The sequence below is a fragment of the Bacillus rossius genome, chromosome 5 (genome assembly GCF_032445375.1).
Source record: "Bacillus rossius redtenbacheri isolate Brsri chromosome 5, Brsri_v3, whole genome shotgun sequence".
Lineage (NCBI taxonomy): Eukaryota > Metazoa > Arthropoda > Insecta > Phasmatodea > Bacillidae > Bacillus > Bacillus rossius.
Window position 1 is genome coordinate 6,068,552 of NC_086333.1, and position 22,451 is coordinate 6,091,002.

Sequence of the window (22,451 nt, forward strand, 5' to 3'; positions counted from 1 at the left end):
ATTCTACCATGTCTAAACAAATCTCGATAGGCGACAGCAGATGCCCAGCAATGAGACCTGAGTGGATTAGCCAAGGAATTATTATTTCTAGCAAAAAACTCAAACAACTGTATAAAACAAATAAACTAAACTAACAACAGATCCAAAATTTACTGAGTATTATAATAAACAGGGCCGCAACTAGAGTCTCTGGCACCCGAGGCATGAATGGATTCATGCCCCCCCCCCCCCCCTCTTTTTCGCACATACCACACCAAAAAAGCGGGGGTCCGCGGGCCTCCCACGGAAAAATGGTACAATTTAAGCATTTTCCATACCTACATGTAACAGTTTCTGTGCTACTGTAACTTCCATGCATGAACCCACTATGTCCATAAAGGAGTCCGTATAATCACTAGACTTGTTCAGTGGCGGTTATTGCATTAGAGCACACTCGCACGTGAACCCCCTCGCCTCATTTAAATAGGCGCCTACTTTAGTACTTAAATATCATACACATCGAATAATAAATAAATGCATCCCATTTGTTCTTATAACCATTAGCAATATTTTCCAAAACCGCCGCTATAGAGTAAGCGCAGCTATGCTGGGATCGCACGTGCGATGGTGGCTAGGCGGGCGACGGCGCGCCGCTCGGCTCGGAGCGACGTGGTGGGGGTAGCTCCCCATAAGCCAGCCCAGGAGCACAGTCCAGGCGTGCGCAACGCTATCCTGTGCGCAGTGCGACATTTCTTGTCCTGTTTCTCCCATTTTTGCTCGCTCTTCGAGAATGATGACGGCGCTGTTTGTCACGTGTTGTTGTTCTACTTTAGTGCGTTTAGTGCGACGTTTAAAAAGTTTGTTTTAACTACTAAGTTAAGTTACTCGTTATGGCCTTGAGTAAGTTAACAGTCTCGGACATAAAAACGCTGGTGTTCTCTAATTTGTCATTGGAAAGGAAAATTGAAATAAAACAAGCAGGCAGGCCAATGCCTAAACTTACAATAGTGCAAGTGACTAAGTCAAAAAACAGGGAGTTCAGGAGAGAATTTAAGCAGGACATTTACGAGAGAAACTCGTGGATCTGCGGATGCGAAGAAACCAACCGGCTCTATTTTTTTCCCTGCCTGCTCTTCGCGAAACTAAGTGGTGAATTTAGTTGGGTAAGTTTTGGCGTCTAAGATTTGTCAAAAAATTAAGAAGCATGAGAGTGCAGAAACACATTTGAATTCCGTCCTGGAGTTTCATCTTTTGGGGAAATTAGACATTCACCAACAACTTGATTGTGCCTACCGTTTGAACATTAAACAACATAACGAGCAAGTTACAAAAAATCGTTATGTCTTGTCTAAAATTATAGATTGTATAAACTTTTGCGGGGGGTTTGAACTCGCACTGCGAGGTCACGACGAGACACAAGAATCTGCTAATCCTGGAATTTTTAGAGGGTTAGTTAATTTTTCAGCAGAGTTAGACAAATCTTTGAAATACCACCTTGCAAATGCAACTGTTTTCAAAGGGACTTGTAAAGAAATCCAAAACGATTTGCTAGATTGTATGCTTAAAGTCTGCCAAGAATACATCAAAAAAGAAATTTCATGTGCAAGTTTTGTTTCAGTGATTGCAGACGAAACGACAGACATATCATCTTTATTCCAATTGGTTATAGTTTTTCGCTATGTGTTACCTAACGGGCAAGCAGTAGAACGATTCTGGCAGTTTGTAAATCCTCCAGGACATGATGCTGCGTCAATCGCAGAATGTATTCGTATTGTTGACAAACCTGAGAAATTGATATCTCAGAGTTATGATGGGGCTAGTGTAATGAGTGGGCATCACAATGGTGTTCAGGCCATTATTCAACAAAACTATATATATGCACATTACATGCATTGTTATGCGCATCAGTTGAATTTAATTGTGGCACAATCTACAAGCCAAAACCAACAAGTCCGTGTATTCTTTTCCAATTTGAGTGATATAACTAACTTCTTTAGCCACTCACCACAGAGAATTGCTGTTCTTGATAGCGTTGTTGGCAGGAGAATTCCTCGTGCTTCTTCTACAAGATGGAATTTTAAGAGTCGTACTGTTAACACAGTGTACGAGTACAGAAAACAACTGATTGACTGCATGAACGAAATTGAGTCGTCATGCAAGCAGTCAACAACAATCAACCAGTCGGGATCTATTTGGCGCATGTTGAATGATCCAGTGTTTGTATTTTGGCTGACAGTTTTTCACAATATAATGCCGCACGTAGACATTTTGTTTAATCAGCTACAAAAAAGGAGCATCGATGCCGATAAAGTCAGGAAACATGTTGACAGTTTTCGACTTTCATTTCAGAAAGAAAGAGAAAATATGGATAAAGTGAGAATGCGAACTGAAATGTCGGTGCCAGAGCAACATTCTAAAAAAAGGAAAGTGGAAGATGTCCATGTAAATAGAACTGTTGCAGCCAAGGAAGTATGTGACGTGATTACTAATCAAGTAAAGGAGAGGTTTTCTTTCACAACATATTATTCTGCGGTATGCCTTTTTGATTCCGAAAACTTCCAGGAATATGATAAGCAATTTCCTGTTCATTTTCTTGAACAAACAACCAAAATGTATCCTTTCTTAGATAAGGCTCGTTTGAAAACTGAGCTAGCAGTAATTTATAAGCGACACGACTTCCGAGATATGGATGGATCAGCTAGTCTTCTGCAGTTTGTCCTTGAAAACAATTTACAGACCACGTTTACGGAAACACACAAATTGTTACTTATTATTTCAACTGTTTCGATGACTACAGCTGAAGCTGAACGATGTTTCTCAACCCTGAAGAGGATAAAAACATTTTTAAGAAGTACAATGTGTGAAGACAGACTCAGTGCGTTAGCCATGCTTTCAATAGAAAAAGACATGATAAACAAAATACCAAATTTTAATGACATGGTCATTGAATTATTTTCTTCTAAAAACATAGAAGGATAGATTTAGTTTATAAGAACTGCACTTAAACATTTCAATTTCAATAATATTCTAAATAATATCCTCACATTATGTTTTCCTTTGTTGTTAAAACCAGAGTTCATAAATTGTTCAACTTCATTTTTAGGCGAAATGAATTGTTCAGCTCATTTTACAGTGAATTGTTCAGATTCGTTTCAAGTTAAGATGTACGTATATAGTGATGCTCAACGAAAAATCTGTCAAAGGAAAAGATTAAAAATTAAATTAAATTTGTGAATACCATAATTATGTTTATATTACTATTGTACTACTGTTATTATATTTTAGTGCTTAAGGAAAGTAAGTTCAAAGGAAAGGTATAAACCACCGGTACTTCAAATTTTGTAAGTCAATGCTGTATTTAAATATTGTAAATGTAATGATGTTGTAAATACAATATATCTACAGTAGAACCCGTTTATAGTGAACCCGCCTATAATGAATTCCCGTTTATTGTGAATTTCCGTTTCGGTCCCGGCGAAATGATGTGAGGTTATGTATTAATTTATTGGATATAGCGCACAACTTTTGTCAATGTTGATACGTTTTCCCGTGTACTACGAACAAATTTTACCGACATAATGCACATTTATCTCAAATATTTTCATATAATTATAAGTTTTTTTTTCACAAAACGTCTATTCTGGATCACATTAACGTTTTTCTCCGCAATATGCTACTCGAGTGCAGTGTTGCCAGGTCTACCACTCACCAAAGCAGGAGATTGAACAGTGACAAAACAGTAGAAAGAAGTAGATATCCTAAACATATAGCTTTCCTTTACAATTAATTTAGTAAACCTATTTTTACACACATTTACTTTTAAATTAGTAAAAAAAAACTTATTTCATACACATTACATATTAAGATACACAAACCACAAGAAAAATTTTTTATTTTCACTGACCATATAAAAAAACAGATGAAAACAAAAAGTTGCTTGTAGCCTGCTCCTTATTCAATTACCAAAACGTCAGTCATCATTATTATCATCATCATCATCATCATCATCATCACTGACATACATTTTGTTTTGAACTCTCTTAATTATTGTACTAGTTACATCAAAAGAAAAGCATTCGGATTTAGAAACTAGTCTCTTGGTGTGTAACAGACCGCATACTGTCTTTGAAGATAGCCTGTTCCTGGTTTTCGTTTTCATCAAATTCACTGCTGAAAACATTCGTTCCGCTGTAGCACTCGAATGGGGTAGACTCAAAAGACTCCAAATAAATTTGGCTAGTAGAGGAAATACCTGGTTGGAGTCTGCGTATGATTTTTTACGGACACTATCCCAGAAATCCTGTATTGTGTCTTTACTGCCACTACTACCACCTATTTCCGTATTACATAGCAATCGCCATTCTGTATCAAGTTGTTGGATCTCATTTTCTTTTATTAATCTTGGAAACAGGGAAGCCAATGGTGCAATAGATTGACAAGTTGATATTTTAGTAGGATCTAGCACTTCAAGCATAGTGAAAATAGGATCATTGAAAGGAAAATGATCTGTAATCTGTTTCACAGATTCAATGTAGAAATCTAGGCAATGCAATTTGATCAGTTTCACATGCTGCTCAGAAAGTTTTTTTTGACAAAGAAATATTAAATTTTGCCCCAAAATAGACATTTTCCAACGGCAGAAAAACTCTACGATCTTTATAATCAACTTTATCTACATCTATGGATCTTACAATTTCTGGTTTAACATAGCACTCGAGGATAGTTTTTAATACAGAAACTACACTCGGCCTCAAATTTTGAATTTGTGGTTGCTCACTCTGCATTTGCTTGTTCAGGATATTGAACATAGGCAAAACAAACTGAAGAAATCCAAGATACAATTTGTTGAAGGGTGATTTTATTTTTGAAGAATGGAATCTGATGCTAATAACTTACCTTCAAAGGCAGCCTGGGTGAAAAAAAGTATGAGGGCATCATACTGCTCCAAAACCCGAGATTCAACTAACTCAAGGGATAACCATCTTGTCTGACTTGGATGCAACAGATTATGTGGCTTTACATTCACAAAACTTTGGAATTCTTTAAAGGATTCAATACATTTAGAACTTGAATGAAAATAATTTAAAATATCACGGACCAAATCTTCTGGTTCCCTTGGAAGCTTCGCACAAGCATATGATGAACACAAATGGAATGAGGTCGGGCATGTCGTTTTTCAAAAGAATATATATAGAATGACTTTTACACATCATTACGTGAGTGGGAAAACGAAGAGTTGTTTAAGGGTTGGTTACAGTCTAGCAAGAAAGGATGCGGTTTTGCATATTGTAAGTCATGTAACTGTGATATGAGAATTGCTTCTGGAGGTAAAGGTACATTAATTAGACATGTAGAGTCTGATAAACATCTGCAATGTGGGAAGGAACTTGTTGGTCAAAAGATGTTAACTTCATTTACATCTGAAGCAACCAATTTAAGTGATCAAGTCAAAGAAGCTGAAATTTGTCTTTCTGCATTTGTAGCAGAACACAACATTTCATTTAATATAATTAGTCACTTGACACCCCTTATTAGATCAGTTTGCCCTGATTCTGAAATTGCAAAAAAAAATCAAGTTTTTACTTCTGAGAATACTTCACCTCTTTACTCATAGCAAATCATTAATAATAAATTCAGCGTTATCAAAATCCATTCGTGATAAACGACTGCACACTTTGTCCGTGACACCACATCGTTCAAAATTATTACAGGCGACCGCGAGACAATAATAGAAACATAAACGGTTTCACTTCAAAGCACACAAATCTGATGACTGATAAACCGAGTACCGACAGGCGACAGTGACACGACATGATGATGACACTCGACAGACGGACAAGACGAGTCACGAGTTACGACTGACGAGAGCTCTATCTCAAATCAAAAGGACGACTAGGAGGGGGGGGGAGGACTCCCGGAAAACGAAACGCTCATGCCACAGCCACACACCACTAACGAGGGGAAAGTCCCTTGGTAACTATCAGAGATTCGATTTAAATATATCTCGCAGTAAATCGATATATCGCAGTATGACACTAAAATTTGAACTGTTACAGGCTAGAAAACTCAAGAACATAAAAGTATACACTTTTTAGTTAAAATTCAAGCAGTTTTTGTTAATTTTAATAAAAAATTTGTCGAGGCAGGAAAAAGCAGTAGATTTTCTTGACTTTTCGCTTTTTAGCAGTAGAACAGTAGATTTTTTAAAAAGCAGGAGATCTACTGTAAAAACAGTAGACCTGGCAACACTGCTCGAGTGTCCACTGTTCATATTATAAACAAGTCGTAATCGAGTGGCCTCGGTAGGCTACGTGTAGCCAGAAATGGTGCTCAGTTTTGTGAAAATAAAAAATAGTTTTCCCTGCATAGTTAAAGAATGGGCGAACGCTTGTACATTTAATAAGTTATCAAAATTAAACATAAATTACCGCCACACAAATACGTATGTACATTATAGCAGCCAATTCAATATTTTTACGTCTCATTTTTATCGTTCACGTTTCGGACATTTTGATCGAGTAAGGTTCGTAAGACTACCACTAGATAGAACTCTGTGGACTAAATTTTTTCCATAGAAAGAAATTTTCGTTACAGCTTTAGCAACTGCGATACTAAATGATACGTAGTGATCTTTGATGCGCCAGACTCGTTATTTTTTGTTTATTTACTTTTGACGGTAAAAAGAATTTCGTGTTATTAAGCTGCAAATGTGCTTCAATAAGAAATACGTACATAAAAAAGGGGCGAAAAACACGTTAAAAAACGTAAGGCATTATCTGTGCGAGATAAACTAGACATTATTAAAAAACCCACTGTCCCGCACGTGTTAATATCAAAGGAACTGGGAATTGCAACATCCACATTAAATACAATATTAAACAAGCTGAACAATCTTCTTTCTCAAGCTGCGAATACGTCACAGAGTATTAAACGCCTGAAAAAAGTAAAATACGCCGATGTCGAAGAACCATTACTAGAAAGTTTGTACATGTGTAGTGTATTAAATATAATATCTGCATTTGCTCATAAAACTGTTGCTTTGAGTATTTTCATTCGTTCTTTTCTTGGCTTAGGCCTATGTGTAGTTAAGATTATGCTTTTGAGTATGTATTGCCAATATAAAAGTTTTCCCAGATATAAAGTTTCCCCTCTATAGTGAACATATAAACTACTCCCTTCAGATTCATTATAACAGGGTTCTACTGTATTTATATATAATTACCAACAAAACAATTGATAAAATGATAGACCTTATTTAAAACTGGTCACATCAATAAAACTCTTGCTAGCAAACTGTATCAGAATTTTGTGTACTTTACATTTGATGGTAATCATTTGTATTTATTTTAAAAATACTTCACACTGCATAATTAACATTTGCAATATTATCAGTGTGAGCGGCATATCCAGTGGCTATTTTGGAGGTAAAAACTTCACTTTCGCCCCACAATAACTTGGAAAAAATTGTTGGTATTTATGTGATTTAAAAATGCCCAAAAAGCACCATTTTACACCTTAAAATCCCATTTTTTCCAGAGGGAGGCCCCCGGACCCCTCGCTTCAAAAGGGTGATTATTTATATAAAGAGCCCAATGCTGTGAACCCCTATTTTCAAAAGGCACCAGCCGCCACTGGACTTGTTCATTAAATTGTCGTCATAAATGTTTTTTAAAGATTCAAATTCAACTTGCGAGACCTTTTTTGCAGCAAAGATTTTGATGATATCATCATAGCAAATAGAGGATGCTCTCTTGTGTTCTATGGAAATAATGCTCAAATTCTAGTCTGTCTTGCCTCATACTATTACTTAAATATTTTTTTAAAATTTTCAATTTGCTGAAACTTCTTTCGCCTGAAGAAACTGTTACAGAAAGAGTAAGAAATATCTCAAGGGCTGTGGTCAGGTTTGGATATCCATCTTCAATTCTGTGTTCGTGAATGAGCTTCAAGAGTGTCGCTGCAGATGCTGTTTTCATAGTGTCATCAACTGCCAAGGCGTGATGTTTAAAACTTTCCATTTCTTGAACTATTTCTTCTCCATTGATGTCATCTTTGTATGTTTCAGAAAACCATTTGGCTGCAGTCTTCAAATCTTTAACTTCCATTTTGTAGATGTTATTCCCATTTAAAAAGCTAAACTTGTCATTAATTGCTTGAAGAGACTGAAACCGGGATTTTAAGGCATTGACTATTCCATCGCCACTGCTTCCTCACAGCCAGTAGTACCACCCTCTCTGACAACATTGTACTGTATTCGTATAGAGCACGCATTAAAACTTTCTAACTTCTCCCTTTACAATTTTTTTTGTTAATGATGAACTTAACATTTTTCTCAGAGTATTTTAAAATAAATATGTTGAGACGTTATATTGCAAATCAGATTAGACATTCCTTGCATACGATTTAAAAAACCTTTTTACAGGTTACCAGTTGTAGTAGGAATTACAGTGCAAGCGATTTCGGCGCCCCCACAGCTTTGCGCCCGGGGCGTATGCCCCGCTTGCCCCCCCCCCTCCCCCCTAGTTGCGGCCCTGATAATAAATATAAGATAACATATTATAAGGTAGTGAAAGCTGCTAAAAAAAAGTATACTAGTGAAAATATTAAAAAATGCCTAAATAAACCAGAGGAATTATGGAAAATAGTTAACAAAGCTATAGGGAACAGAAATTTGAAAAATACTCAGAATATAAAAATAGATGATAAACTTATCACATCCTTCAAGGAAATTGCATGTACATTTAATAAACATTATGTGAACATTAGCTCCAAATTAAATTCAGATAACCTGTCACCAAATACACACTATCAACTCAATAGATTACATAAGCATAATTTATTTTGTACCCAACAACTGAATAGGAAATAAATAAAATAATATTTAGCTTAAAAAACAAGAAAACGCTTTATATACATTGTCTGTCAAATTCTTTAATTAAATACTGTGGTAAATATATATTACAACCTCTCAAAATCATAATAAAACAATCTTTTGAACAAGGATGCTTTCCTGATAGGCTTAAAGTTGCTAAAGTATTACCAATATTTAAAAAGGGAGATAAATATAAATTAGAAAACAATAAGACCTATTAGCATACTACCAGTTTTTTCAAAAAATTTTGAACGGATACTATATAACCGACTAACTCAATTCCTAGAAAATAACAAGATAATTTGCAAAGAACAAAATGGATTTAAAAAAAACAAATCTACAATGACTGCAGTTTTTCAACTGACAAAGTCCCAAAAGTAGTGTACCCATTTGAAACACAAATAAACTGGGAACCATAGTAGTTATAATTGTTTTGTTTGTTGCAGATTGTTGCTGTGATATTTGAGATTTATCATGAATAGGTGGATCCCGAAAGAACGTGCGTCCATAGTTGAACTTTACTTCACGTATGGGCATAGTGTTATGCAAGCCCAGCGGGCATACAAACGAAAATTTAATGTTCGTGCCGCACCATAAAAACACGTCATAAGAAGATGCATGCAAAATTTCCGAGATAATGGAAATGTTGCTGATAGACCCAGAAGTGGACATCCAAGATTGGCGCGAAACACAGCCAATATTGACAATGCCCGCACATCAGTGACAAACAGTCCCAAGAAATCGCTTTGTCGTCGTTTTCAAGAACTTGGCATATCGGAATCTTCGTTACACAGAATCTTAACTGCCGACTTACACACATATCCATACAAAATTCAAATTATCCAACGATTATTGCCTACCGACCTGCCCAGAAGACTGCAGTTAGCGAATTAATTTCTTCAACTGGCAGAAGAACCCAATTTCCACACAAAACTTCCCATGAGTGACGAAGCCCATTTTCACCTGAGTGGCTTTGTCAGTAAACAGAACTGCTGCATTTGAGCAACTGAACACCCGGAAATGATTCATTAAAGACCCCTCCATGAGCAACGTGCTACAGTGTGGTGCGGGGTAATGGCACATCGTGTTTTCGGTCCTTTCTTTTTTGAAAACGTTGACGGGGTGGCCGTCACTGTGAATGGTGTACGCTACCGTGACATGTTCAGCACATTTCTCAGACAATTATTGGCTATGGAAAATGACGAGGTCTGGTTTCAGCAAGACGGTGCAACCTGCCATACCGCTCGGTTGACCATGACACTTCTTCAGGAGATGTTTCCAGGTCGGGTCATGTCCCATAATGGAGACATTAACTGGCCGCCAAGGTCACCAGATCTCACCGCCCCCGATTTCTTTCTGTGGGGTTTTCTCAAGGACCGTGTCTACAGAAATCAACAACGGACACTTGCTACCCTCAAAGACAACATTCGACATTTCCTAATAAATCTTGGTGAAGGTCATGCAACATGTAGTGCTAAGGATTCGTCACTGCCAAGATGTGAATGGTGGGCATATGCCCGATGTTGTTTTTCATGAATAAACCCCAGACTATAAGCTGCAAAGTGATATAAACATTTCTGTTGTAATTGCATTATTAACTATAGTATCTGTATTTTAAATGGGTACACTACTTTTGGGACACCCTGTAGAAGCACTCGATCAAGTTGAACAAGCCTATGGCATCTTTTGTGACCTTTCAAAAGCCTTTGATCTGGTCGACCATATTATACTTTTGCAAAAACTTAGTAATATAGGTATTAAAGACATGGCCCTAAATCTTTTCAAGTCCTATCTTAGTAACAGAAGGCAAATCGTAGAAATAAACAAAAATGGTAAAAAAAACTCTATCAAACTTGGAACTTATAAAGACTGGGGTCCCTCAAGGAAGTATATTAGGACAATTCCTATCTACATAAACGATCTGCCAGATAATATTAAATTAGGGAATTTAACTTTGTTTGCAAATGACACTAGTATCATATTAAGAGAAAGTAATAGAACTACACTTAGGCAAATTTCATAAACGGTGTTATCAACATTAGAAAAATGGTTTCGTATTAAAAGATTAATACCTAATGTAGATAAACCACAATTTATACAGTTTAACAAACTAAACAAATCCAAAGAACAAATCATGCAAACATACTATAACTGTCTGTAAACTTTTTTTTATAATCCAATAGAAGTAAAAAAATAATTTACCTGACAGTAGAAATTTTCCATTGCTAGTCTGGTTGAAGTACACCCTCTGATTGGTGTGAACAGCTCTGTGAGCAGAGAAGAGCACTGTGCCTGGGTACCGCATGTCCCAGCACAGTATCTCGGGATCTTTTCGTCCGCCACTGTAGAGCCTGGTGCCGTCTGGAGAAAACTCCAGATGTGTAATGCCACCAGTGTGTCCCTGCAGTAGGCACAGCATGGTACCATCTGGCTCACAGTACAGACCTGAACACACATATCACCAACCCCACTAACAGAACTATAGTAGTTGTAAATACCCATTTATACATATGCATGCTTCATTTGAACACAAACAACACAAAATATGTTTTAATAAGATACAGTAGAACCTCCTTTTTATGTATCCGTAATTTACGAATTCCCGTGATTAATGTATTTTTTTACACCATCAATTTTCCCTATAATATTAAAATGCATTACTTTTCCATTTTATTCTAAACCATTTTCCGCAATTTACGTTGAAACAGCACTGCATTCAATAGCAAATCAACAGGAAAGATTAAATGGAACAAGTTGAAAGAGTATGAAGTATGAAGTTTGTTTATTATATACATTACTGTATGTGCTTGTGATCATGGCAGTTAAGTCCTGTTTATATTGCGCATTTATATAATGCAACATTTATCCAACATTTAATTATTACCAGTGTAAACATGCCTGACATTAAATGTCGCATACATATGTGAGTATCGCGAATGATATAGCACTTCTTTCTTGTCTCAAGTGTAAACGCTTGCAGACCTAGTGTCCGAGAGAAATCTTGAACTCCTGCGATAAATGTAGAGATATTTTTACTCTCAAGTGTAAACACTTCTTGATATTGAGTGTCTGGAATTTATTTGACAATATTTCAGATATTTATTACTTGCAAATTGGTGTCAAGTGTAAACACATCATCTTGATTATAATTCTGTGTCTGATATTTATAGATGAAGCTAAAGTGCAGTCAACTTTTGAGAGAAGTATCAGCACAGAAAATCACCATAGCAACTACGATGAAAAGAAAAAATGGTTAAAAAGTTATTAGAAGATTTTATAAGTGATTATCAAGCCAGACCACTCTTATGGGACATTAATTCTGCAGAGTATAGGGACAGATGCAAAAAAATTGATTCTCTAAAATAACTGGCAGGAAAGTATTTCACTACTACTAAAGAAATTTCAAGGAAACTACACTATCTTCATAGTCAGTATAACAGCAAGCTTAAAAACAAAACAAGAAAAACATTGGATCAGGAAAAGGATAAAAAAATAAGTACCTAAATGGCCACATATTTACTCAATGTCATTTATCCAAGGAAGCATGTAAAGTTATGTACGAGAATTTTGTGAATATTGAAGAGACTGCGCCGTCTTCATGAGGTCGTGCGCACTGACTTCCCTCCCTCTCCCACTTCCCCTCCGGATATCCCCTCCTCCAGGTTGTGTGGCGTCGGCGCTCTCCCACCTCTATTCGCAGCGCCGCGACTCTAGCGCCATCATGTTTTTATATAAGGGTGCGAGGCAGTTGGCCTCGGGTCTGTCGCTTAGTTGTCGTTGTTCTGTTGCCTTCAAATCAACTGCGGGTGCTGGTCGTCTGGGCTTCGTCATGGTCGGTATTTGGTTTCTTGTTGATTTTGTGCATGCTGCAGCCATGCATCGCGAACGTACCGTAACCGGCTCTGTTCCCCGTAAAGTTTGTGCTCTTGTTGTTGCGATCATTTCTAGAGCTAAATGTTTAGTTAGTTTTTATATTATCTTGTGTCGGTAACAACCTAGTACCTTCCTCACCATAAGCTCTCCTGATATCTGTTTCCGCGGGATTGCGTTCCCGTAACCTGGTTTTTTTTTTTTTTGAGCTTGGCCATGTTTAAAGTAACCTTTTGGATCATACCCTTTTGTTTTTTCAACCGGCCAAGTAAAACTTGTAATGGCGCAAACCCCCCCCCCCCCCTCTCCAACCCTTTTGACTGACCCACTTGTGGTGAGCAGTAATAGTTATTGTTGTTTATCGCCTTGTGATTACGAGACGTTTTCCTAAAGTAATTTGTCTAAACATATTTGAACATTCTTCTCTTTTCCTTATTTAAGTTCGCCTTAGCTTGCTTCACAGTCTCATAGTTTGCATGTGCGCCCTTAGCCCTGCCGACCAGGCACGTATGAATGCGCAGACCCACGACGTCGTGTTTAAATGTTTAAAGGCCTTTGCCTTTTATTTTCAGTATTAATTAATATTGTTTTAAATTCACTAGTTTACTGAAAATTTAAATGATAAAGATGTAACAGTATAAACTTATGACTAGGGACAGGAAAATATGGTTTAATATTTTTGTTAATTTTGTTTTTAAAATTAAGGATTTCTGTGTTTTGTGGTTTTATAAAAAAAAAGCCTTTAAAACTTAAATATTTACCATCATTAATTTCTGTAGTCAATTAAATTCAAAAATTATCTATTTTTCAATCAAATACCTTTATGCATTAAGCATAAACTACAATAATTATTATTGACGATAACTAGGGACCCCCGAAAATGGTTAAGCGCGAAATTCGCGAAAAACGACGAAATTGTCCACTTTTGACAGTTTTCCGCGAAATTTCACTATTTGTTCTCAAACACCGCTGTTTTCCGCGAAAAAATGCCATATTCCCGTTCAACACAAACTACGCATATTACTTTGAAACTAAATTCAAGCTTATTTGTTTAACTCGTTTACTTTTAACGAGTTGTCGCAGCACAACTTCTACTGTTATTACTACTCAAAATAATGCTACTTCCGTTGTTAATTGTTGTGGGGAAATACAGTACATATTTGTTTACTTTCGTACCCGTGATAATCTCTCCGCTTCGTTTTGTTTTACTGCGGAAAATTTGGTGTGCATTTCTGGTACTACGTAGTATAAACATTCGTACAAATACCAAAGATCTCGTACCATATACCAGTATAGCGCGTGTGCGAGAATTATGAAACAAACACCAAAAATCTAGTAAAACTGCAGTGATCAAGTTAGTGCACGAAAAAAGTGGCAGGATGCAATCACGTACCTACTTTTAACTACCGTTTATGTATTAATTTATGAGCCATTTTTGTTTATGTAACAGTTATTTATTGAAAAGATTTAGTTTATAATATAATAGTGCGTTTAAAATAGCTCTCACAGGACGTCACTGACTAGTATAGTCACTTTAACAATGTAATTTTTTTTAATCACGTAGTATTCAGTTCCTATCAATACAATCAGGTGATTCTCGGAGCGAGAGACTAACTAATGTGCGTTGCTTGAAGCCAGAAAATGCCGAAGATTATTTCTATAAAGGATCATGAAAGGGAGTTTAAAAGTGACGGATTTTACATTTTTGATTTAAAAGATGAAATAATGATGTGTAGGTTTTGTAACGTGCGCGTGGACTGGGTGCGCTATGATACGTGCACAAAACACGTGTCTAATGAAAAACACAAAAAAAAATAAAAGTCGTGAATCTGCATCGTCTTCCAAACAAGTTTCTATCAGCAAATCACTTCAAAACGTAACCAGTTTGCAGAAACACAAACACGAATTTGTGTATGATTTTGTCGAAATGATGGTAGCATCAAACATTCCCTTGCAAAAAGCTGACAATCCTTGCATGAGGAAATGGTTAGAAAAATATGTTCAAGGTGAGTTTAGCATAAAATAACACTACTTACATATTTTCTGCTGAGAGAAATATTTTGTTTTTCATTGTGTAATCTGTTGAATCTAAGCCTAACCTCAAATAGGAGGCACTAATCTAGCAGATTTTTTGATCACATTTCTAGACTTAAAATTCATAGTCTTGCTTATTTTGTGATACTATTGATTGCAGGCTCTGGCTATCTTCCAGTTGCTAATACTTTGAGGGAAACATATCTTCCCAAACTGAATGATGAGAAGAAAGATGAAATAAAAAGTTTTGTTCAGAACAAAAAAATTGTGTTGATGTGTGATGAAACTACGGACAGGGCTGGAAGGTGCATCTTCATTATTTTGATTAAAGTTTTGTCATCTGGCTCCCAGCAGAATGTGTTTGTGGGTGCAGTTAAGGAACTTCCAAGTGCAACAGGTGCAGAATGTTCAAGGGCCATTTTATCTACTGTTGCCAAGTTTGGTATAAATTACGAAGATGTGGTAGATGTTGTTACTGACTCAGCACGGTACATGACTAAATGTGTCTCTTCTTTGAAGAACATATTTTCAGAGAAGATGGTCCACATTCAGTGCTGGGCACATAAGCTGAATCTTGTGGCCAGCTTATGGAGTGCTGAGCTAGGTGAGCTCAATCAGTGCATTCAGAACACAAAAAATTGTTTTCTGAATGCACGTAAACGTAAACATAGGTACCTCTCATTTTTAAAAGAAAAGTATTCAGAAGAAGAAAAGAAGGCAGTCTTGTTCCCAATTCCGGTCATGACCAGGTGGAATTCTTGGTTTGGGTCTACAAAATATGTTGCAGAGTATGTGGAAGATTTAATTGAATTCTTTCAACAAGAAGAAGAAGGAAGTAGCGCCATCGCTTACTTCAAGAACCTGTCTGCAGACAATGTTGCAGTTATTCAGTGTTCCTCTTGTTTCCTTGTTGAACACGGTTCTTCCACTGTGGAAGCTATACAAGAATTTGAAGGCTCTACTTATGCACTGGTCCACAAAGTACACACAACACTGACCAACATTATGGAAAAGTATTTACTTGTAAGTAAAGGATGTCTAGGAGATAGAACAAACTCAGATATAGCCAAGCTTTCTACGGCGTTAAAGCAGCATTCTTTTCGTAGTACTCTTACTCGTGTAGGTTTGAATTGCCACAAGAAACTTCAGACTTTGATGGAGCAAGACACAGCTAGAGAGTTTGTTTTGCATGTGGGAATGTTATTCAGTCCAAGACATGTGACCAGTAATGTTGTTAATGACAGTTTGTATCCCGCTGTGAGGAAAATCCCTGTCCTCTCAACACTTTCGAAGCAAGAATTCTTGGAAGGATACTTGACCTTCCAGACTCATGTTTCAGAACTTTTGAGGTACATAAAGACTGTAGATGTTGGAGCTGTTTTATTGGCTTTACAAGATGGCCACAAAAACTTTGTTAACTGTTCTCTCTCAGTGCTTTCCATACCGCCATCAAATGCAGACAGTGAACGGGCATTCTCTGCATTTGGACACATATTCTCAAACTTAAGAGTGAATTTAAAACCCAGCAACATAGAAATCCTCCTGACTCAGTATTTTGGCAGAAAGCTCGTCTGTTTATGTTCAAAGACATATATTTTTGTAGAAAATTGTTTTAAGAACTGACTATATTTTTTATGTAATTTTCACTTAATTTGTAAATTTGTTACTGCAGTGTTAGTTTTCTATGCCATTGTTTGCCTATGTGACAAATATTTACAAAGTAGGCATGTGCTTTCATTCCAGGGTAAATGTATTTAAAAATAATATTCTGTGGACTGCGTGATATTTAGTTTTTATTGTTTGCCAACTGAGTGCATTTTATGTTTGGTATTAAAATTTAAAAGAAATTGAAACTAAACCAATCTCATTTGCCAATTTCAATTTTAATTTAATGTATCTCACCAAAATTTTATACAATTGTTTGAACCGCTTGCTTATTTTTACACCGATTTTTTGCACCGCTATTGTCATTTTTTTACACCGAAATGAGCAAGTTTTATTTACCATTTTCTGGGGTCCCTAACGATAACGATAACTAGGGACCGGAAAAATTTGCGGGTTCAATGACCTCTAGGATGAACTTTATAGTTCTACGTACACAGGTAAAATGTCACCCTCTCATTGGCTGCTGTCTTGTGAAGGTGTCCCAATGTAGCGGCCTGTGATTCGACACAGCTTCGGTTGAGAGTTTCTCACTGGCCCAGAGTCATCCAGGTGAGTTGTAAGCCAATAGTTGAGGCAGCACTGAGGTATAACTATATGAATTTTAGGCTGTCGTGAAATGAATCTGCGAATTTTTCCGGTCTCTATGTTGATAACCTCTAAAATGAACAAAATAATAGTGGTGCACCGATGCGGATACCGATGAATCGTAATCTGCGATTATGGGTACTTACCGATTAATCGTAATCTGCGATTATCTTAACGATTACTTCGCCGATTATCTACGTCCCGGCGTAATTAAGTAGGTTTTTACCGTGTAATATTTTGTTGCACATTTTAGGACGAAATACGGTAATATTTGTATATAATACAAAATTCATCTAACTCCGTCATATCATGATTACAGATATTTCGTTAAGTTTAATAAATCTCATTGCCTCTAACAATAAAAAATACATTTTTCCTACACGTTTATTTACGTTTCGTCTTTTGTTCTGTCTTTTGTTTAATGGCCTTGTTCATTACCTATAGCCAGAGACGTAAAATAGATGGCACGCAATCAAAATACCACAAGCAGTTGCAGTGGAATCTATGACAATCGATCTTTTCGAGTCGTAGTAGCGATTAAAAATCGTGGTCCCAATACCTTCTAGAGTTTATCACTGCGTTTTACAAACTCGTTATAGACGTCTTTGGTAACATTATCCGTTGTGTTATTTGTATGTGACGTGAAAAGTGAAAAAGTATTTTTATATATTCAGTCAACATAAATAAAATCACATGTGCTATAATTGGTTTTGAGCCATTTTTATATAATTATAGTGAGATGGCGAGTAGAGAGAAAAAAAGTGAAGTGTGGAAACATTTTTCTATAAACTCAAGTGAACAAAATAAAGCAACATGTTTACATTGTTAAACTGTAATTTCTCGATGCAACCTTATGTGATAGTTGATAATAATGTTAGTTTTCCGCAACAAAACTTACCCATTGTAAATTACAATTATTAGACTGTAGTTCAAGTTGTGTACAATAACAAATATAAATATAAGTTAATTTAATTTACACTTTGCAATGACTTAATAGTGTATTTTATATATTTTTATACTGTTATTAAAACTGTATTCTCAATTTTACCTAAATTCACATGGAAATAAAAAATTTTGTGTGCATTATTACACTTAAAAAAATTTGTTCATTATAATCGGTAACTGAATCGGTATCTGCCGATTATTACTCTCATAATCGGTAATCGAATCGGTAATCGGTAATCGGTAAAGTCATATCGGTGCACCACTACAAAATAATATACATTAATTAAAATTGTAGAACTCCTATATGATCCATATAACTGTTCTGCACTTCACTCATTGAGTCATTGACCATTAATTAAAATTAACCATTGTCAAGATTTCTGCATATGCTGGCAGAAGATTGCGGTGTCTGTCGCTCACTACAAGTGAGTATTGGGAGAATGATCTCTCACTGTCCACATTACTGGTAGGCAACCATATTGCCTTCAAACATCTTGAAGCAAAATCACTATGGTCAGCCTTCAATGAGCACAGCAGATTCACCATGTCTACTTCAGAACAATCTGGCCTCCCTAGATCTTCTACGATTGTGTTTCTCATGGTATGAAAACCTTCTAAAAAGGTATGCAGGGCAAGTTGATTGATAAAAGGTATGTTGTTCATATCCTTCTGAAGCTGTTTGTTTTCTGGGATTGGTTTCATAATGTTTCTGGGATTAAGCAGAACACTTATGCTCAAAAACATTTTTGCTGCAGAATCATTTTTCCTCAAATCTTGAAGTTTGGAATGTGCCTTCACTGCTGCTGCTTTAAGTGATGACAGTTCCTCAGTTTTCTTAACTGCAGACAACTGCTCAAGCAAAACCATACAAAGGCTGAACTGCTCAATTTGTCCAGTGCTTAGCAACTGTATTTTTGTCTCTGTATCATTTAGTTTACAGCACAGGATGTGTGCTATTGCATAAGAAGAACCTTTAAGAAAAGTTATTAGCTCTTCAATTGGCTTGTAGTATTCTGAAACAAATTTAGCCTCAACTTTGATTTGTAGCAGTTCTGCAGAGCTCCTCTCCTTTAGCCAAGTAATACCGCTGTTGTCATAGTCGGGTGAATTACCAGATGATGCAAAGAACTCAATGATGTCATCAAAATAGCTGCAAATGTAAACAACTGAACGGAACCACGAATTCCACCTCGTTAAAACTGGCTCAGGGAACACCTTTACTTTTCTGATATGTAGGATAAGTAGTGGTGTTTCCTTTTCCTGCTGTTCAAAAATGCCTTCTTGATCTTTTCCACTGTTTTGTTTAACAGTGTTAGTGAAGTCTGCCAAGTGTTGACCACTAAGTACATCTTGTGGGCCCATCATTGCAAATGAACTGCATGTTCCAGTAGACCAGACAGATTATTGAAACATTTTGTCATTTAAGGAGCAGAATCACTCACTATGGCCTTAACTGAATCAAATCCAATTCCATACTTTGCTAGGGTATCCAAAAATGCTTTTGAACATTTGCATAGTTTGCAGCATCAAGTACAGTGGAAGCAACTAGCTTTGTGTTTCTGGTTACTGGCTGGTTCCAATTTCTTAAAGAGAATGTTGAAAACACATCTTCCACCTTTTTCAGTTGTTTCATCACAAAGGACACAAATTACCTTCAAACTCTTTCTTAACGTCATTTTCAATTTTTTCGCTTAATTTGGATATATATGTTCTACGAAGAGAACTAGCGGAAGGAATATCCCCACCTCCCTTAACATTTTTGTTTATCCAGTCACGGAATTTACTGTCGTCTAACTTTTCTAGTGGTATGTTCGCCGAAATAAATGCTTCCGTGGTTTCCAAAATGAAATTTTCCCTGTCATCTTTCATCTTCTTTCCAACTATAGCTACCTCTTCCAGTGTTGCAAGGCATTTGTTGCTGGTACCGAGACTACCTAACCTTACTTTAATGTGATGTTTGCCTTGCACATGTTTGACAACAGTGTCACGTCTTTCATGGTCCACTCTACAATTACACCATTTGCAAAACAAAATTTTGTTTGAGGTATACAACCCTTCAGATTTGAACTCTGCTGCACGCAACTCGGGGGTGGATTTAATTTTAGGCATCGCGGTAAAGAAAAACACACTCAATACTACCTCATGCTGCATGAGGTAGTATTGAGTGTGTTTGCATGAGTCATGCACAACGATCCAGGAAACAAAATAATGATACAACCTCCACAGATACAACACAGAACACACTATAAGCACCAAAAATAATTGTTTATGAACATAAACACGAATAAGAGGTATCGATTTTATTCCGTGCAGTAAATAGTGGATTGATCACTAAATTGATACATCGAAAAGTTTTACAACTGCGCAAATGTATGGTTAATATTCCAATATCTGTGTCTTTTGGAATCAAACGTTCCACTGCGATTTAAAAATTTTAATTAATTTTATTTCACTTGGGTTTCTGTTTTTAAAAAATTCAATCTCGTTATTTACGTAAAGTTTTTGGTAGTTTAGAACACGTTCTCACTGTCGGAGCATTGCTAGCAACACAAGCAGTCTGGCTATATACCGCTTCGCTGGCCATAATCTTGACTGAAGCCATGATGGCCGCCGTATTAGCATTTTAATTGCCGAAACAAAATGTTATTTTTATGTTTTTAGTATGCCGAACGTTGTATTATTTACTTAACATTAATTATTGGCAAGTTTGCATACATCGTTTGTCAGCTGATGTAGTTTTTTTTTTAAATTTGTTCCCTCGCGAAACAATCTACCAAGGTAATGTACATAACAAATTTTCGTAGTTTTTCGCGAGAAAGGCCATGTTTCGCGTTTTGTTGTGGTTTACCACAATATTCGCATAATTTCACGAAAATTCGCGTAAAAATCATTACACCATTTTTTCCCGTCTCTACTTATGACTCACCTATGGACTTAGCATAGCTGCCAACAGCATAAATGGATGACATCACTGGATTAACTGCGATGCAACCCACAAGTCCATACTGCTTCTCTACATGAAGGGAAGTATCTGAAAACAGTTATGACAAAGGCCGCTGCACCTCACCACCACTGCTGCCAGACAAAGAACCAATCACCATGAAGCAAATGCTTCCTTACAAGGCACATCTTATTACGAGGCAAACCAAGCTAGGTGAGGCCCAACAGAGCCAAAACTTGTTGTGATGGAAAATATTGGGCTGAGTTTGAATGCATTGCAATGAGCCACCAGTCTCTTCCCCGATGTTTGGTTGCTTTTCTTTTAACATACCTACATTTGAAAACATAGCCATAATTTTTTTGTTACCTTAAGAAAACTTAAGACCTTAAAAATACAGTTTGTATAAAAATACTTAACACATTTCTCTTCTTAATAAATGTTTTTTTCATCAGATTCATTGCAACATGTTAATAACCTGTTATTTATTACCCATACATGAGTTTTGTAAAGTTCCCAGAAATATAATATAAAAAAATATCTTTTACCATTTTATTTAATACTAATATTACATTTTTATTTTTGTCTTTGTTCAGTCACATTGACTTTCATTGTTTCAACAGTAGAAAGCCGTGCAAATGAACAGAACCAACATGCTATAAGCTTCTACGAGGTGCATAAATCTCTTATCAATAATTGTCACAGATAATCATGGATAGTACTAAACAATAAAAATTTAAGTAGATATGATGTTCAAAGCAAGTATACATCATGTTACTTATCATAGCAATATTCAATCTCCACATAAATTATGGTCAAATCGACTACCATTCCCTAAGACTATAGCTGTGAGCATCACTCCACAATGACAGGTTAATGGCTCAGCTACAGTTTGCACCAAAGTCTCTTACAAGAGCGACTGACATGCTAACCACGAAACTTGATGTGCAGATTATCCGGCAAACAAAAATAAATGTCCATCATTATAACCTCTTAAACTTTTTATAACTTGGTGAGAACATTTTTTTACATATTGTTACGAACGTGAGCAAGGCCAGGACACGTGCAGTTGCCGAGCTGGCTGGCGGCTGCCGCAACATGAGATGCACCGCGCGCTCCTGGAAGATAACAAGGATTGTGGCTTCCCCCCTCCTTCCCACCACTCCCCGCGCGGCGCCCTGCCTTTGACACGTAACTGACACCGGACAGCTGGGAGTTACGCGAGCCGCCAACACGTGTTTCGAGAGATTTCTACCGTCGTTTCGGCGCGGAATGACGCGACGGGCCCCAGCCACGCTCGTGAGTTCCAGACATTGCGGCTGATAGATAAAACGAGGACGGCGGCCTCGAGGGAGTCAGTGGAGTTCAGAGAGTTCAGGCGGGAGCTTTCCGCGGCGGAGTTTACGGGGCGATAGAGTCGCGGGCGCGGCGGAGTCCCGAGCGAAGTTGCGAGCGAGGAGTCGAGCGGATCCTCGGCGAAGGGGAAGTGCGTCGGCGGCGACGGAGTCCCGCGGCGGAGACCCACGAGGGGTGCTGCGGCGAGAGTTGCGCCAGAGGTGCGGC

The 22,451-nt window shown here is 37.0% G+C and overlaps 1 protein-coding gene across 4 annotated transcripts in view; it reads right to left on the minus strand.

Annotated features, from left to right (window-relative positions):
* LOC134531567 (telomerase Cajal body protein 1) overlaps positions 1–22,451 on the minus strand; it is a 67,723-nt gene that overhangs the window by 30,962 nt on the left and 14,310 nt on the right. For 3 of the 4 annotated variants that reach the window (XM_063367276.1, XM_063367274.1, XM_063367275.1), the window contains 2 exons: positions 20,877–20,981; positions 11,054–11,296 (listed from right to left, as the gene is read on the minus strand). In XM_063367276.1, the coding sequence (XP_063223346.1) occupies positions 11,054–11,296; positions 20,877–20,981 (348 nt within the window). The remainder of the gene's footprint in view (positions 1–11,053; positions 11,297–20,876; positions 20,982–22,451) is intronic. The other variant, XM_063367277.1, reaches the window with a different exon arrangement.